General features: G+C 51.2%; 9 protein-coding genes across 9 annotated transcripts; 4 read left to right on the plus strand and 5 right to left on the minus strand.

The window, feature by feature from the left end:
• Window positions 1-5: 5 nt before the first annotated feature.
• Window positions 6-2,476, minus strand: AUEXF2481DRAFT_39571 (uncharacterized protein). The gene has a single exon (XM_013488753.1). It carries the CDS (start codon window positions 2,433-2,435, stop codon window positions 189-191), a length of 2,247 nt encoding a protein of 748 aa, XP_013344207.1. The 5' UTR covers window positions 2,436-2,476; the 3' UTR covers window positions 6-188.
• Window positions 2,477-2,627: 151 nt separating this feature from the next.
• On the minus strand, window positions 2,628-3,625 carry AUEXF2481DRAFT_4677 (uncharacterized protein; the record flags this gene model as incomplete). The annotated part of the gene is made up of 2 exons (XM_013488612.1): window positions 2,628-3,563; window positions 3,614-3,625. The coding sequence occupies 2 exons, from the start codon at window positions 3,623-3,625 to the stop codon at window positions 2,628-2,630; spliced, it is 948 nt and encodes a 315-aa protein (XP_013344066.1).
• A 122-nt stretch (window positions 3,626-3,747) lies between these two features.
• Window positions 3,748-4,992, plus strand: AUEXF2481DRAFT_684151 (uncharacterized protein). Its single transcript, XM_013488895.1, has 2 exons — window positions 3,748-4,091; window positions 4,239-4,992. The coding sequence occupies exons 1-2, from the start codon at window positions 3,867-3,869 to the stop codon at window positions 4,764-4,766; spliced, it is 753 nt and encodes a 250-aa protein (XP_013344349.1). The 5' UTR covers window positions 3,748-3,866; the 3' UTR covers window positions 4,767-4,992.
• Window positions 4,993-5,217: 225 nt separating this feature from the next.
• On the plus strand, window positions 5,218-6,009 carry AUEXF2481DRAFT_29143 (uncharacterized protein; the record flags this gene model as incomplete). The annotated part of the gene is made up of 1 exon (XM_013488690.1): window positions 5,218-6,009. The coding sequence occupies one exon, from the start codon at window positions 5,218-5,220 to the stop codon at window positions 6,007-6,009; it is 792 nt and encodes a 263-aa protein (XP_013344144.1).
• Window positions 6,010-6,967: 958 nt separating this feature from the next.
• Window positions 6,968-8,641, minus strand: AUEXF2481DRAFT_29144 (uncharacterized protein; the record flags this gene model as incomplete). The annotated part of the gene is made up of 1 exon (XM_013488691.1): window positions 6,968-8,641. The coding sequence occupies one exon, from the start codon at window positions 8,639-8,641 to the stop codon at window positions 6,968-6,970; it is 1,674 nt and encodes a 557-aa protein (XP_013344145.1).
• Window positions 8,642-8,890: 249 nt separating this feature from the next.
• AUEXF2481DRAFT_4681 (uncharacterized protein) lies at window positions 8,891-9,622 on the plus strand (the record flags this gene model as incomplete). The annotated part of the gene is made up of 1 exon (XM_013488613.1): window positions 8,891-9,622. One exon carries the CDS (start codon window positions 8,891-8,893, stop codon window positions 9,620-9,622), a length of 732 nt encoding a protein of 243 aa, XP_013344067.1.
• Window positions 9,623-10,164: 542 nt separating this feature from the next.
• AUEXF2481DRAFT_4682 (uncharacterized protein) lies at window positions 10,165-11,913 on the minus strand (the record flags this gene model as incomplete). Its single annotated transcript, XM_013488614.1, has 2 exons — window positions 10,165-10,266; window positions 10,324-11,913. 2 exons carry the CDS (start codon window positions 11,911-11,913, stop codon window positions 10,165-10,167), a joined length of 1,692 nt encoding a protein of 563 aa, XP_013344068.1.
• A 298-nt stretch (window positions 11,914-12,211) lies between these two features.
• Window positions 12,212-13,611, plus strand: AUEXF2481DRAFT_39577 (uncharacterized protein). The gene is made up of 3 exons (XM_013488754.1): window positions 12,212-12,352; window positions 12,470-13,009; window positions 13,063-13,611. Exons 1-3 carry the CDS (start codon window positions 12,341-12,343, stop codon window positions 13,210-13,212), a joined length of 702 nt encoding a protein of 233 aa, XP_013344208.1. The 5' UTR covers window positions 12,212-12,340; the 3' UTR covers window positions 13,213-13,611.
• Window positions 13,612-13,971: 360 nt separating this feature from the next.
• AUEXF2481DRAFT_4684 (uncharacterized protein) lies at window positions 13,972-16,802 on the minus strand (the record flags this gene model as incomplete). Its single annotated transcript, XM_013488615.1, has 4 exons — window positions 13,972-15,480; window positions 15,533-15,896; window positions 15,945-16,345; window positions 16,395-16,802. 4 exons carry the CDS (start codon window positions 16,800-16,802, stop codon window positions 13,972-13,974), a joined length of 2,682 nt encoding a protein of 893 aa, XP_013344069.1.
• Between the last annotated feature and the right edge of the window lie 255 nt (window positions 16,803-17,057).

Raw genomic sequence — 17,057 nt, forward strand, 5'->3', positions numbered from 1 at the left:
CTTATGTGTCATTGGAATGTTCTTGCTCAAGGCGTCAGTGAAAGTTGGAATATGTGTTTCAGTGATATATGGATATAATACAGAAATGCTTTTTCTTCTCAATAAACAATCGGGTAATACGCTAATGAACAATCTTTTCGGCCAATCTAGCCAATTCAGCCAATCTACTATTCTGCATGTATGCCACCCTATGCTTGTGCTTCACCAGACACAAATCTAAGGTTGACATTCCAATCAGCGCCGAATTGCACTTTTTCACGATCGCTCAGGACGACATTAACGCCTGTATCCACAGCAGTGATCACCCAAGCACTGCCTTCTCCCTCTTTGATTGCCTCTAGTAAGCCCAGCACTGGCACTCCTAGTGCAAGAACAGCTTCAGGACGAATCGCAAGGGGTTCTCCATCCACGATACTAGAACTTCCATCCACGTTGTCAAAGCCCGAGGGAATGTTGATACTGACGACACCAGCACGCGAGCGGTTTGCCCAATCGATCATCTCGCGAGCTTCTGTGCGAAGATCCTCATCTCGGATATCGGCGTAGCGTTGGCCGTCTAGAAGGGCATCGACGATTATCACAGGAGGTCCTTCAAGTTTCTTGATCTGGCCAGAGGTACTGCGCCATCCTTCTATACGAGCGGCTTTGCGACCTAGCGCTTGCAGAGAGTGGACGTGCTTTGCGAGTTGCGGGTGCCAGACGCTTGGATTCGAGAAATCGAGGACTGAGATGAGGACTTTGAAACCGCGGCTGTAGAGGTGGCGGGCACTGGCTATCGCGCGAGCTCCAGTGATGTGGTTACCGGCTAGGATGACCACCACTGATTTCGAGTTTGAATTGGGTAGGTTGTTGGCAATCTTCGAGTTGCGTCGTGATGCGCCAGGCTTGAGGGTGCTAGTCAAGACACTTTCAGCGATTCCACGAGCAGCATTCTCGGTGATGGCGTCAGCGCTAATGCCAATATTTGAGATTGCATCGGCTTCGGCTTGTCGTAGGCGATCAGGATGGTATAGTGAACAAGGATACTTTGACTTTGGTGTTTTGAAGTGTGGGCGAGGTGCTGCAGCAGCTTGTTGGGCGAGACTGAGCTGGTCGAGGGAATGCATGGGTGATTGAATGGATTGGGGAGAACGTGCTCTGTTTGGATTTGGCGAGGATGCGACGACAGATGAGCCCCTCAATGAGCTTACAGAGCGATTGAGGGCGGTCGAGGCTAGTGAGGCAGCCAAAGGGTGTATGATGTCTTCCGGGAGACCGCTGGTACTCATGCGCGAAGGACGTTTGTTCGATGTGCGAGATGGTGCGCGCCTCGAGTTGGGGCCACTGCCAAAGTTGACCTCAGTGTCGGCATCTGACGACGACTCGAGCTCGCTGCCGTGATGCTTGGGCTTCAATGTCGGCGAAAGCACATTCTCAGTAGGATGCAGGTTCTTGCCTCCGTATGTGCCGGGTCTTGCAAGTCTGTTGTGTGAGACCAGTCTGTCCTCGTCTGCGGTCGTGTCCTCGTTACGGATTTGATCAAAGACGGTTCTCTTGTCGAACTTGGACAAGTTGGCTTCAAAGTCGAAATCACCCATGTCCTGAATGTCTGTCGCCTCTTCAGTCGCCCAGCCATTCTGATCCCCGAGTCCGTTGAGTGGGCGCTTGGCCTTCTTCTTGGTCTTCGACGATGCAGCTGATGTAGGCTCCTTGAGCAGGGGTGTCGATCGCCAGCCTTTCTTGTTTGTGCTAGGGGTGATAGTCATGTCGTTTCCATTACGCGACACATTGGGTGACAGAGTTTCCTTGACAGTCTGGGCTTCGGTGGCTGCAGTGACAGGAACTTGGGTCGTTCTAGGGCCTCTTCTTCCACGTCGCGTCTTCTTGCCCGACTGCGCAGTGTTATCGTCGACATAGTCTTGGTCTTGATGGGCGGATGGCTCGGCAGCATGAGCAACGAAGGGAGAAGTGTTTGTAGGTGGGATGGCTGCGGCGGCAGCCGACAGAGCTTTTTTGCTAGGTGTGACGGGTGCGGAAGGCTGCTGCGGGAGAGGCGGCGGCTGACTGCGAGCAGAAGGCGCAGGCGACTTTGAGAAGCTGAGAATGGCAGGGTCGACGAAGGAGGGAGTTTTCTTGGCCAGAGGACTCTCAATACGCGCTTCCTGAGCAGGGAGAGGGGCAGGGAATTGAGCTGGAGCACGCGAGGCCGAGAAGTTTGCTGTAGGCGTATGAGGCTTGGAACTGGCCTCGAAGTTGGTCTCGACGACGCGGAGATCCTGGATCAATTGGGCGGGTACGTTGTAGGAGGGCACATGGTTGCCAGATTGCGGGAAGAAGACTTGTTCGAGCGCCAGATATTCGCCAGCGACGACATGCACGACCCGTCCTATCAGAATGGCGCCGGGAGGTTGTTGCAGCGTGACGCTGATGGTCATACCAGTAAAGTCAGCCATCATGTCGTGTACGAATGCGATGATGTCGATGCTGTCGAGGTCAATAATTTCACGCGCATGCCCTCGACGCTGGCCGGATTTAACCTCATAACGCCATGTCTGCTCTCCTGCAGCACGCACGTCATTGTTTGGAGTGACGGTCAGATTCCATACGCGGCAGTGAAGATGTTTCTCATGAATTCTATCTTTCTACATCTATAGCTTGATCTCCCCCTTGAATCCTGGGATGTGAGCAAAGTTTGCCTTCAGTGCCGTCACACTGGTTTGGCCCTGTTGCACGGCCCAGCCGTCATTACCAGGCCCAGCCCTCTCGACACTCTCGTAAACATCTTTGAACTTGGGTGCCCACTTGTAGTGTCTGGCTGCCCATTTGCTCTCCTCTGACGAGCTGCTCTGATCCTGCTCTGGTGCTTCGCCTCCTCTGCTCTCTTGTTTTCTCAGATTGGTCTCCTCTGTGTCTGCGTCCTCTACTGCACCGCTTGTCTCGTCAAAGCAAGAGCTGGATGACCAGGAATTCTGCAGCATCTCGGTCCAAACTACGGGCTGCTTTTCGACCCCATCCTTGACGGGGACGTTGATTGTGAAGACACGGCCGGCATCCCACTGTCCGTTCTTGGCCAGGTACTCAATTACGCGGACGCCCTGTCTACAGCTCTGTGCGACAATCTTGGGGTCGTTCAAGCGGTCAAAGAAGGCGAATGAAATGGCAATTGCCTTGGCTCCACAGACTGCGGCTTCGAGAGCTGCACCCAGGGTGCCTGACGAAAGGGCGAAGATGGCTGTTGTGTTGCGCCCATAATTGGGGCCCGATACGACAAGGTCGATCGGGCTTCTGTCCTTGAAGCAGTGTGCCAGTCCAAGCTGAGAGCACGTTGCCGGTGTTGAGTTGACCAGCACCCAGGGCTTGCCTTGCTTCGACTGTTGTGACTTTGGTGATCCATGCTCTTCAGTCTCGGGCCAATAGTACGTGGCCGACACGTCCTTTCCGATTATGTGTGCCTTGCCAATCCATGAGCGCTGCTCACTGGGCAAGATGACCGAGACTTCGTGTCCAGCTTCCTCCAGAGTGCGAACGAAAGCGAGGATGTAGGGCGAGGACTCGTTTGACGGCGGGCCGTCATCGTTAGTTACCTGAGTTTGGTCAGTGGAGCTTCTTCATTTGAGGGTTATGGGAAGCATACGAGAATGTGCATGGCAGGGGAGAACAATTAAAATGATAAATGATGCAAAGAATAATGATCAAAAGTCAGGTATGTTGTCGACAAGCAGAAGGTGATGCCAAGCTCATCATCCCACTTTCGTCATCGTTTGCGTGCTGACTTTCATGCCACCTTCTTCCTTACCTTCTTGACCATCTACCTAAATATGATTCGGTACATCACCCGCAGTTTCGATAATACTGATCAACAATATTTGGAACCTATCTCATAAAACATGCCATCCAAGCAAAAATCAATGCCATATCCATGGGAGATGATCGTCGATGCCAACCGTACAGGTTCCGTTGGGGACATTGATCTTATACTGCTTGAAGCATTCGAATTGTCGACGGAGGCATACGACACGTGCGTTGCTTCAGTGAGAGAGAAAGCTACAGTGGGTAACAAAGTTGATCGTTTGCAATATCTGATTGATGAAGGCCACATCGATGTGGACAAGGTAGGTCCTGCATCAGTATCATCTTCAAGTTCTGGTTCCTCTCCTAAAGAGGTCGCGGCCTTGCTCATCTCCACAGGCTGGGACATCAATCGTCGACAGCCAATGCGTGGCACTTACAACACGCCGGCTAACACTGAGATTGACAAGAAACTGGTACAACTTGTCTACAGGGATGACGACATGGTTCGCTGGTGCTTGGATGACGGTGCGATCGTTGACGACACAGACAAGACCATGCTTGCGGATGTTGCGTCGTTCGGGAGCATTGATACACTCAGGCTCTTGCATGAGCATGGTGCATCGATCAGCGAATCGACCCTCAACAATGCTGCATGGCGCGGTAGACCCGAAATGGTTGCCTTCCTCATAGACCATGTTGGTATTGACATCAATAAAGCATATGCCGGAAAACACGAGCCACTACTCCGAAACCAGACGGCACTTTGTTCTGCAGCAATCTCACCATTGGCTGATGGGGTTGGGGAAGTTGCGAAAGCCTTGCTCGAGCCGAGAGCAGATCCCTATCACGAGGATTCCAACGCGCTCGAAGAGGCAACAAACAGTGTAGTGATTGATGTTTTCCATGAATGGAAGCACAATCTTGAAGAGCCTAAAACAAAGACGCGGAAGACAACTCATCGTACCAATTTCACGGCTTCGAAAACAATCCCTTGAACGACAACGCAAAGGGCAAACTCATGAGGATTCTTCTCTCCAGGTTCTCTCAAGAAGGCCATTCTTGCAGCAAAGCTGAGCGCATCTGCAAGCCAGAAATTTCTCCAGTGTCTGGCGTATTGATCTGCACAGATAGTTATACCGTGCCGGTCTTGGATACAATAAAGGACCCTCTGGATCTCGTAACTCGATCGACCATGGCAGATCCGTCTCCAGTCAACCATGTCGCCTCAGGCGTCGAAGCCTCAAGCCAGGCAGCTGCCCACTGAAACTCCCTCAAACACGCTTGCCACCCACCACCACCATTGCTCCTGCCTGGCCCACAGCATAGCCCTTATATTCGATATTCTTCAGGTCTCCCCACAAGCAAATAAAACATGGTAGTGTAGTGGCAATCACACCCCGGACTGTGTAAGCGGTCTGGTGGAGGTCGCGGTTTCGAATCCCGCTCATGGTGCTAGTAATATCATGCCAGAGTGGCGCGGTTGTACCAACCTACTATTTGGGCTGGAGCGAGCTCATGACTGTCGAAGGACGACTTTATGAATACTGCGCCATCGATACCCTCGGCTGTACAATCCTCGGTGCAATCAGGGCGAACTGTGCTGTCCGTTCCCTCATGCTCGAGCTCCACCACTACGGCTTTGATATCCTGGAAGATGCACTCGAGGATCTTCTCAGCTCTACCAGACCTGCTCTGGAGCTGATCATCAACTGCACCCGCAGACGCTATAAAAGACTCCACTCTCCTCACACAATCATCTACGATCAAGCTACCAAATCAATCAAGTTGCGCGGTATGGATACCTATGAGCTCTCGACCGCTAAGCCCACCTCTACCATCAAGAAGACCTTGACATACCTCTTCGCACAGGGTACCACTCATCTCGAACTCGAGGACTGTCATCTCTGCTCTGCAGATCGCTTCATCGTTCTTCTCTCCCTGACCGCCGGTCTAGAAAGCGTGCACATGCATGACTTTGAACCCTGTCGTTCAGGAGGAGACACGGCTAGAGAGCACTGGTCCGGTATTCTCGGACATCTGGCTGGAGTAAAGAGCTTGAAGCACTTTGTCATTGAGAACCTGCATTCTCCTCACGATTGGGCTCTGTTTCATCTTTCAACCTACACTGATAAGCATGAGGTTAGTGGCGATGAGGTGATCGATCACTTGAGAACTCTGGCTGCTACTGTGGCTAAAGTCCCTGTCGCACATCCGGAGGAGGATCTGATCTCCTCGTGAGTATCGGTGTGGCTTGGTGAAAAGCACTGTGCATCACGACAGCCATGGAGCGATGTGCTTTGATGGGGAAGGAGAAGGAGGATAGTTTCACGACAAAAGGGGCCAACAGCTTTCAACACGGAAGGCTATAACGAGGAAAATATCATGCAGCTCGACAGTCATGGGATCAATTGCTCAACAAGGAAGACGGAGAGATACCATGGCAAGGGGCTTATCAGACATCGACAATAAGGCAGGTAGATGACCATGAACACTCAATAAAGGTCTCATACACCACTGTGCTTTCTGGTGATAAGCTTTTAAAAAGGCATAGTGATATTAGAAACCTCGTGGTCCACCATTGAGAGAACACACTTTAAACACCATCTCATCATCTGATATTCCAGTCGTAAAATTTACCTCGCCTTCCGACACCTGCCATGAACATGAACAGTCAGAGAGCGACCGAGAAAGTCTCTTGCTCCTTTCCCATGACACAGAGTGGAACGGCCTCACTCGTTGACCAAAAGCTCACAACATTTTCATCAAGAAGCAGAGAAAAAAAAAATAGACCTACATACCAAGCAATATCGAGACTCACACAAAAGATGCGGAGATAGCGATACTAATGATAAACAGTCTGGAGGAAAGCGACTTTCAGAATGTAACAAGGAAGGCACGACTGAAATACCGGGACACGAGAGATGCTCGATTTAGGGGAAAGGCTGTCACGCCGTCTCGCCCTCACGACGAGAAATTGATTGGAGAATAAATGTACTATTACGTTGCAAGGTGACTTCAAGAGACGAGTCTCGCCCTTTGGGAGAGCACCTTTGATTGCTCCAGTACCAAACCAAACGCCATCGCTAAAAAGACTGCAAGAAAAATAAAAAAGGAATAGTCTGAGGATCTTATAATCAGCCGGCGCAAGGTGATGAATCGATAAAGTGGCATTCCAGGGCATAGCCTGATAGCATGGTTACTCGGCATTGTCTTCGTCGTCATCAACCTCCATGCCAAAGTTCCTGCGCTTCATGGCGAGTTCGCTCTCCAGACTTTGCAGCTTGTTGATGTTACGCTGCCTGAGCATGGGATTCATAGAGCGCTCGACGTTAGCGCGCGCGTTTGCGACCTCCCTCTCCAAGTCCTCGATTTCCTCGCGGACTTGGGCCTGTACAGCCTGCTCTGCGACCATTTCCTCATCAATGGCGTCTGGACCTTCATCTTCGTCTTCATCGGATTCTTCGGAATCGTCGTCCTCGTCGCTGGAAGCCTCTTGGACTGGGGCAGGAGTTTCGGCAGACGCGGCTGGTGTTGGCGCCTCGGTTTCTGGTTCTGCTTCTGCCATGGTGGTTTGCACAGCGCTCATCGAGGCTGCTGCATCTGCAGGTGGTAACGGCGGTGCGTCGGTCATGTCTTCGTCGAATAGAGCAGCTCCCAGCATACCCTCCAGATCTTCGTCGTCTTCTTCCTCTTGCATGGGCTCTGTTGTGTAGGCTTGTCCGTAGGCGTCCTCGGTCGTTGTTCTATAATCGGTCGGGTCGTCATCGTCGTAGTAGTCCATGTCTTGGTCTCCTTGGTCTTGCGGATCGGGTGCATCGTTGTCGACAATGTCGTACTTGACGGTACCCCCAGCTTTCTCGCATAGTTCGTCTGCTTTGATCAAACGCTCCACTTCATCATCAACGTGTTCAACAGACTTATAGCTGGCGCGTTGTCTGAAGCGCCTCTTACGCACCCAGTGCATTGGAGGCGTCAATCCGTGTGCATAGGCGAATGTGTTCTTATCAACTTCGCGCGGTAGAGGAGCGTACTTGGCTGTCGTTTCGCCTTCGGTGGGACCCAAAACTAGCAGCATCTGGCAGATGTCGGCAACCTTCCACCATCCTCTCTTGTCCCAACTCTTCATTCCTTCGATGATACAAGGCAGATCAACCATTACAGCGGCATAGTTTGTCTTATTGACCGTCACCATGGCACGTCGTAGATCCTTGTCCAGGAACTTGATGTTGACATAGGCACCGCCTGCATCTGGTTTCTCGCCGAGTGTCTTGTTCGTGATGGCTTCGCGGAGATAGTCGCAATCGGGACCGGGCTCCATGCGCAGAACCCACTGCTGCTCAATAGCTGGATCGTCTTCTGCATCGCTGGCTTCCGAATCGTAGCCAACACCGACGGGTCGCTTGGGCACATATTTGCGAGAGACAATCGAGATTGATTTGGGACCGGCGCTCTGCTTTCTCGCGTTCGCTGACAGCTTGATGCGAGCAGAGGTTGGTGTTGATGAAGCCGACTCTAGTGCTGCACCTCCTCCGCTTCCGAGCTTAATGGAGAAGCGTTTCTTTGCGGGGAGCTGAGTGTTGATCGTGGGTCGTTTGGGGGCGGGCGAGATGTCATCTTGGGCGGAGCGCTTCTTAGTAGCATCGTCGGTGGGTTGCTTCGGCTTTTTTATCTTCCTCGGTAGAGCAGTGATGACTGACTGATCCGTACGAGGAGGCTGCGAGGGAGTGGATTCGTTCTGAGGAGTCGGTGGTTGCGAGTTCTTAATCTTAAGTTTGAAGCCGCCAGTGCTGGGAGTGGCAGCAGAGGGTGTAGGCGGGACCGATGGCGGCGCATTAGGATCCACGGGCTTGGTGGACAGCTTGAGTTTCATCGTCGGGTCGACCGCACCTCCAGCGGATTGCGACGCTATCTTGTGATGCTGAAAGGGGAAAGTACTGTTACGAAGGTCAGACGATGACGAAGAAGTTGAAGGTTGTCGGCAGCTGGAGGTGGAAGGAGCGACCGACGCCAAGAGCTCGCTCACTCAGTGGCATGTGAAAGAGGCTCGAGCCTCGTCGGTGCATGCTCAATTACCAAAAACATCCTCTCTGGTCCAGCCTTAGTCCACATAACCGACATCATGTCGGCGACACAGCAACTACATACTTCGCTACTGCGCGCCCCCATACTCCATATTCTGCGGGCTCAAGGCTTCCACTCGACGCGACCTTCGGTCCTGGACACTCTTGTGAACCTCACCGAGCGCTACCTCATGCTCCTTGCCGAGACGACCAGAGACCATGCTCTATTAAATCACAATGACCCCATCCCGACCGTCACCGATGTCCGACTGGCTTTGACCGACTGCGGCACCCTCACACCCGTCCTCACAGCCGCCGAGCAAGACTGGCTAGAAAAGTTCAGACGTCCGCTAGAAGACTTCGACGACCTCAAGCACGGCGACATCAGAAGAGAAGGAGAGTCACGGCGACGCGATGAACAAGACACTCAGGACGTTCGCGACTTCATAAAATGGATTGTTGGCGACCAGAACCGGGAAATCCGTCGCATTGCTGGTGTCTTACCCGAGTCTGGTCCTGGAGGCACTGTCAATGGTGAAGACTACTTGACCGTCTTGAAGAAAAAGCACAGCAAGACGGGAGAGGAGTCGAGGTTCCAGGGTACGGTGCTCGGAAAGCCGGCCGAAGACAGACCCATCAAGATCGAGGGAGGCCCAGTTGAGACTCTGACAGAGTGGAACAATCTCATGCACGATCACTCTGAGCACCAATTCCCTACAACAAAGGACGCGGCCGAAAGCCCACACGAAGCTGAGATTGACGAACAACAACTACTGATGGATGTGTCTTGAGACGACCGCTCTAATAAGACTACAACATCAAACAACAAATCCACCTGCCGCTTGCGCATAGTGCATCCATCTCTCACGAGGCTTTCATACAGATCGCTCGAAACGAGCGATTAGCTGGTCGCAGAATGCACCCGCAAAGGCTACCACCAGATCAACGACCACATGTACTACAGACGCTCAGTACGCCGATCATGGTATCTGCAGAGGCGGAGGGGGGTGTCAATGACAGGAACCTGAGCAACAGAGATTCGTCATGTGCTGCCAGCTTGAGCGAGAGGTAGCAGCATCATCATCAGGCGACCCTCAGGACGCCATGCTTGACGAAATGCCGGACAATAGGCAAGCATGGAAATCAAGCAGAGATAGAGATCGAAACAAGTCACTCCCGACTCCGTCTATGATATGTTATCTCCTATACAGTAGCACGTGAGTGTCAAGCCAGGATGACCAGTTCCGATGAGTGGTTCCGATTTGACGAACGGGTCGCTGCGAGAAGAATACCGAACGTTGTCGAGTTTGGACATCCAGCAAGATCCAATTGTTCAAGTCGAAGCAGCATGCTTGCTGAAGAATCCAACACCACCAAGATACTTAATCGCCTGCAATGCAAGTTTGTTCTCTTCGTCCACTTCCTGCTCAACAAGCTACATCCTCGTCAGCGACTGTCCGTTTCACGTGTAACCAAATGGAATAAGACTTACTCTCTGGTACAAGGTCTTCCTCTTGCCCTTCTCCAGCCCAGAACCTGATTCGTGCTTGAATCGGCACTTGTTTCCGAATTTGCAGCGGCCTTGATTCACAAAGCTTACACAATATCTAGTTTCTGCTTGTTGCTGTTTTGGCAGCGCTTTGGTGTTTGCGGTAGGTGGAGGGACGCGAATTGGGTGGGAAAGTTTCGAAGTCGTTTCCTCAGGGGGTGCATCGCTATCAGATTCGTAGAAATGCTGTTCAGCCGCTGGAGATGCGTGTTCGGCATGGGCTCCCTGCTCGGGCAGATCTGAAGATGTCTGGTCGATGATCGTATTTGTTGTCAATACTTCCTGTTGAGGCTGCTGTGTGTTGTCCATAGCTTGTCCGGCTGCCTCAGTCATCGTCGAATCATGAGCTCCTTCTCTCTCCGTCAGGCGCTTCTGTAGCTCCTCTACCTTCTGCATTTGGATCGCAAGCTCCTTCTGTGTGTCTTCTAGTGTTGAAACTTCTGCCTGACGAGCGTGTCTCTCGGTAGCAGGTTTTCTCATCGGTCTCTGCTGGCGATCCTCCCTTACCACAGACTGATGCTCGCCTCCTGAAGCACTGGCAATCGCTGCCCGAGTCTCCTGCTCAATTCGTCTACGTTCCTCCATACGTGACTGCACTTCCAATTCCTTCTCCTCCACTCTACGTTTACTTGGCCAGCGCTTTCTGCGCTCTTCAATCCACTCGGCGATATCCGCTGCTGAACCTAAAGTTGACAACTCTCCATTGAACTCGAAACTCAACGGTCCGTCTTGCAAGGCACTCAAAGCGGCTTCTTCATCAACATCTTCTTCGTCTACCTCCTCGTCCTCGTTCTCGTCTGAGTTGTCTGCTGATCCGTAATCTTGTGGTATGAGTCCGAGTCCTGTCGAAGGTCGTTCTTTCAGACCGCCGCCAGATGCCAATGACGGTGGAGGCTTCTGAGGGAGGATTGGTGCTCCAAAGCTGGGAACTGCTGGAGCGACCTGAGCCTTTGGTACACTCTGGAATTTCTTCACGGGGTTTCCTCTATTCGAGCTTCCGAAAGCCTGATCTCGAGTGCGTTTCTCCGCAGGTGGATGATTTGAACCGCCGGGAGTTCCGTAGAGAGGTTGACTATTTTGTCCAGTAGCATACGAGTTTTGCTGTCCATACTGAATTGTCTGAGGTTGAGGATATGCCTGGGCTTGCATCCCACCGAATGCCGGGTTAACATAAGAACCTGGTGGAGCCTGGTACTGCTGAGGGATTTGATATTGCTGTGGAGCTTGGTAATTCTGATTGTTCTGAAACTGTGGAAGGCCTTGATGTTGCTGTTGATTGCCAATATTTGGTTGGTAGTTGCCAGTATTTTGCCCATATCCAGTATGATTGGTGTTCTGATGTGGGAAGTTGCCTCCGCCACGCTGTGGTGCACCTCCTCGACCTCTGAACGAACCACGACCTCCGCGACCTCCACTTCCACCTCTTCCGCCTCTACCTCCGCGGCTGTTGTATTGATTAGATGCTTCTGGTTGTGATGAAGATGTCGCCTTTGGCGGAGGTGGAGGAGGAGGTGGGAATGAGAATCCGTCCATTGTAGAAGTTGTAGATGTAATTACACGATCTCGAAGAATTGTTTTGATCAGACGCTAAATTGATTCTTCAACATCGTCAAGTCCAGAAAATGGTGTTTGCAAGAAAGATCAAAGCATTTAAATTCTCGAAAGCCTGCCTCTGCCTCCAAAAGAGCAAGACGACGCGTGCCAAGACTCTACCAAAACCCGTCGCTCGTAGGGCTGAACAATGGCCGTCCTCGAGTGACCAAAATCCCGTTCATCACTCTCACACCTGGGCATACACGATTTTTGGGGAGAATGTTTTTATAGCGACACCGAAGCGATCACATCACAGCTGAATTATTATGACTTCTTTGCTGGACGAACATTCTACAATAACGCTGCCCGAATATTTGACCTGAAGAAAAATCTGCCGGGCGTCGTCTCGTAACTCCATCCATCAAGAATGTATATCATCGTAAGTTAAGATCCTCCTCAAGATTCACACCGGCAACATCGGAAATATCAGAAAGAGCAAGGGTGCGATATACAGGGCACGAACGGGCAAAATAGCGATACTGACTAGAACATCAAGGTCACAATCGCGGACTTGATCCAGATTTCACCACAAGACTTTGAGAAGCGCAGTGCGCAAGCAATTGAAGATAACATCAACGCAAAGTACGCCGACAAAGTCATCCACAAAGTCGGACTTTGCGTAGCTCTCTACGACATCCTTCAAACTAGCGAAGGACTCATCGGCCATGGCACGGGAATCGTCAACGTCAATGTCGACTTCCGCATGATTGTTTTCCGACCGTTTAAGGGTGAGATCTTGACGGGTAAAATCATAAGTTCTTCCGATATGGGCATTCGAATCTCCATGGGCTTCTTCGACGATATCTATGTGCCTACGCCTGGAATGATCTTTGATCCGGCAAAGTACATCGTCACTGAGGAAGGTGATAAAGTCTGGGTTTGGGAAACTGCGCCGGATAACTTGTTGTACTTTGATCACAACGAGATGGTGCGCTTCCGTGTCGAGGCCGAAACGTGGACGGATTTGTCGCCAGAGAAGCAGCCTGCGCCTGGCGAGGAGGTCGAGGTTTACAGACGCTCACCCTACGAGCTCACGGTGAGTCGCAATCATGATATGTGCATCTCACAATATGCTAATACTATATGCAGGCATCCATGCAACTGAGTGGTCTCGGACCAGCTCTCTGGTGGAGAGAGCCAGATGAGGAAGAAGTTGCAGAAGAGGGCGAGGAGGAGGTTGATGGCGGAGCAGAAGATATCAATGGCGATGCTGTTGACGAGATGGATGAGGGTGTTTAGTATAATCCCTCCATGCCGACTCGTCCGCTCGCCGACAAGACGAAAGAGCCAGAGTTTGAGGCGGCTCCGGTTGATGACAGCCCGAGTGAGCTGCCACGTAGGAGCAGAAGGCTAGAAGCAAAAGGCTGAATGACCTTTCCGCTGAGAAGACCGCTGGAGTATGAGAATCGAAAGCTACAGGAAAGCAAAGTGCAAAGGCCGGCCACGATAAGTAGTGCGCGCGCGGGAAGAACATCACAAGCGACCATCGCACCCACATAGATACCACACCAACACCAAACCAATAACATCAAAAAGTCAGAAAACAGACATCACAACAAAGCAGCCCTTCACTCACGACAACCTTCATATACAAAGAAAAATCAGTCCCTTTACATCCCAGCTTGATAAGACCAATGGCGCAGTGGGAGATCCCCTGACCACCGGGCGGCCGTAAGCTACCACCCTCTTCTTCACCTGGAGGAGATTGGTAAATTACGACTGCGCGAAGCCGGGAGAAGTTGCGTCGGCAACACCTACTTTTTGTTTACGGTATAGAGGTGGTGGGTTCGACTCTATGGGGTATCAATTCTTCATTTACCTTTTTACTTCAATGTCGACAATGAGGTGTACAAAACATGACACACGCTGGAGCTTGACACGGACTCACTTTCACTCTGCTGAAGAGAAGGACACGATACATGGGGCTCAACGACTTTTGAGATATGGATGAAAGCTTTCAGCGCTACAACGCACTGCAGGCTATATAGAGGTGCCTCGCTATTTAAGTCCAAGTCTAACCTTCAACACACCCTCCCAAGCATCCAAAGCACTAGCTTCGGCCTTTGTAGCAAAGGTTCTAATGCCCTGACTCAAAAACGCAGCCTCGGCCATGGCATCGCCTGTGGTTCCTTCACGCAATGCCTGCACCATATCTCTACCGTCAATCTTTGCTTTTTGCTCGCGCGCGAGTGTCTGCAAAGCTACGAAGTGTTTAGCCACGGCATCACGGATGCGCTGTACAGGCTGAGGAGGCAGACGATTGCCTTGACGCTTTTTCTTCTCCACATCGGTGGCGACGTTGCAGAAGAAGGCGGCGCTGCGGATAAAGTCGAGTAGCAAGAAGTAGGGCTGCAGCGTGTAGCTCGACGGTGGTAGACCAGACGCCTTCTGGATGCCGAGAATATCAGATGTGGAGAGCTCTTGGGTAGACTTGGCGAGACGATCGAGTAGTCCAGCATCGGGCTTGATTTCATTGGTACCAAGTAGCGATTTTGTAGCCTGGAGCAGTTGTGCCCAAGGCTTTGCTAATGCCTTTTCGGTCGGAGTGAGCTCATTGGCACCTGCCGCTGCAAATGCAGCAGCTTCCTCTTCTGTGACACAGCTCGACTTGGCGCACACAGTGGGTCTGCTGGAAAGCAAAGCCCAAACGTCCTCGTTTACAATAGCTTGTGAGATCCAGTTGACGTTCGGAATCTTACCCGCACTGTGTAATCTACGCTCGGGTGTGCTCTCAGTACCAACACCATCAAAGTTGAATGTCTCTGCGTAATCTCTGCTGTCTTTGAGGTCCTGCGTCCAGCCTTCGAAGATGCTCGGTCGAATGTCTGGGGTGCGAGGATGGAATGGATTGTCAGTCAAGCGAGCCATTCTGCATTGTTCAAGGATAAGCATGCGCCTGGTGAAGCTGTGCTCGAGCGTGTCCCGCAGCTCCTGCAGCTCAAAGACCAAATCACATTGTCCCTGCTTCAGGAGTGAGGATTGCGAGTGCGCAAGTTTCTTGTCGGTCGCAAAGAACATGTCCAAGGCGTTGTCGATGATCTCATAGGGATCGACTGATGCCTCTCCTCTCTGATCAAGTGCGAAGGGATGGTTGACAGAAATTCTTGTGAGGAGAGAATGAGCCATCGTCTCTTGCTGTATCTCTCGCACACGCAGACTGGCATATTGCTTCATGGCCAGAGAATGTAGGCCCAGCTCGGTCTCGAGGTACACGAGCAGGACTTTACCGGGGTGTGCGTCCTCAGTCACAGGACCAGTCTCAAGGAGGTATGCGGCCTGGAAGAGATACGTAATGTCACTCTCAAGCTCATATAGTCTGATGAGTGCTGAGACAGCTAGATAGCAAGCATCGGACAGAAGTAACTTGCTCTGTGAGCTAGTCTCCATGAGTCGAATGCACTCGCACGCGAAGTTCTTGATAACATCTGCTTTTGGCTTGGTAATGCCGATGTTAATGCGGTACTGAAACTTCAACGCGTTGATCTCTGAATTGAGCAGATCGGAGGCCTGTTCGTCGCTTGTCAGTCTATACCCAAGCATACGAATAAATATCACCTACCTTCGTTGACTTCTTTGCAGCGTCGGAGTTGGTCAGCTTCATCGAAGTCTGAGAGACGTGGTCAAGGAACTCTTGCTGGGCCTCAGATGGCAGATCGTCCACGAATTCTCTGATATCACCGTAGCAGAAAGGGTATGACTGCCACTCCGTAAAAAACTCCTTTGCAGACTGCAAAGTCTCTTGTGACTTCGTCCTCGTATCTGTCTCTGCCTCAGATAAGACTGTAGCCTGTACATTGGCCATCATCTGTAGTCGCTTGATTCTCCAGTCATCCTTCTCGGTGACAGCAGGTGTGACGTCCGGCTTGCCGAGCTTGGCTGCAGCTCTTACTAGGCCATCCCAAACAACCCAGTCGTCTCTTACTCTGTTGAACATCAGCCGAGATTCTCTTCACCGTGTCTCATCAACATACTTTAGTGTACCGTCTGGAGAGTTCTCATCCAGCAGAGAGGAGCACAGATCGAGAACCTCCTGCCATCGAGATTCCGCAATGTACAATTGGATCTTTTGTCTTGTGAAAGGCCAATCACTCATGATTTGTTTAGCAAGCTTGTCATCCGGCTTATCCTTGAACGAGTCCAAGGCTTCGATCATGTCCTTCTTCTGCCCCTGTCTGCGGTAGAGATTCATCATAAGTCTCAGCTGTGCAGAATCCTCGACCGGCATCTGTTTGAGAGTTCGGAAAGCAAGAATACGATTCATGCCAGCCACCTTTTCGTCCTTATCTGCCTCGCTGAGTAACTGCTGAACAGCAATGTGTGCTAGCTTGTAACGCCTGTTCAAAGGGTCTGCCTTCTTCATTGCAATTAACGCCTGTGAAACATCAGTATTCGCTGTTACTAGATGTTTCGGTCGCACATACAGTAGCCGCATCTTGCCATCTTTGCTCGCTCACTGCAATCGTGAAGCGCTTCTGATTGATAGCAATCACACCGTTTTTACCCGCCGAATTGGTTGCATTTGTCCACAACTTGCCAGCTCGTGGTCCGTTACTCAGCGCGCGTGGGTAATCATCCACAATAGCCATTGTAGCCAACTCATCGAGATCCGAGATCAAAGTAAGATCAACAATAGGAGGATTTCTACTACAAAGCTGATCCAGAATCTGATTGCCTTCATCGGTTTGCATCATGCTGAAGAGGAAGTTTGCCTTGAAGTACAAGAGTTGGTTATTGGCCGGTGACTTTTTCAACAGCTTGTTACATTTGCTCAAGCCATCCTTGTATCTTCCAGTCTCCAGATAATCTTCCAGTTCCCTCGCGGCAGCCATGGCGATTGTCTGAGGTCCAGCCAAAAATCTGCAAATGTAAGGAAATGCGCGCTTCGACAATGTAACAAGAAGTGTGGAGCAAAGAATCAAAATCCAAGACATACAACTCAAAACTGCAATAACAAGAGACCGACAAATTATATGGTCAAGACTTTATGGAGGAAGAACGACCAACATGAATTGACTTGCAGAAAGGCTGTCATCAAATCAGCGTGGAGCCGACGAGGTCCGTGCACGAAGCTAGACAGCTGACAG

The sequence above is a fragment of the Aureobasidium subglaciale genome (assembly GCF_000721755.1).
Source record: "Aureobasidium subglaciale EXF-2481 unplaced genomic scaffold scaffold_9, whole genome shotgun sequence".
In the NCBI taxonomy this organism is placed as follows: Eukaryota; Fungi; Ascomycota; class Dothideomycetes; order Dothideales; family Saccotheciaceae; genus Aureobasidium; species Aureobasidium subglaciale.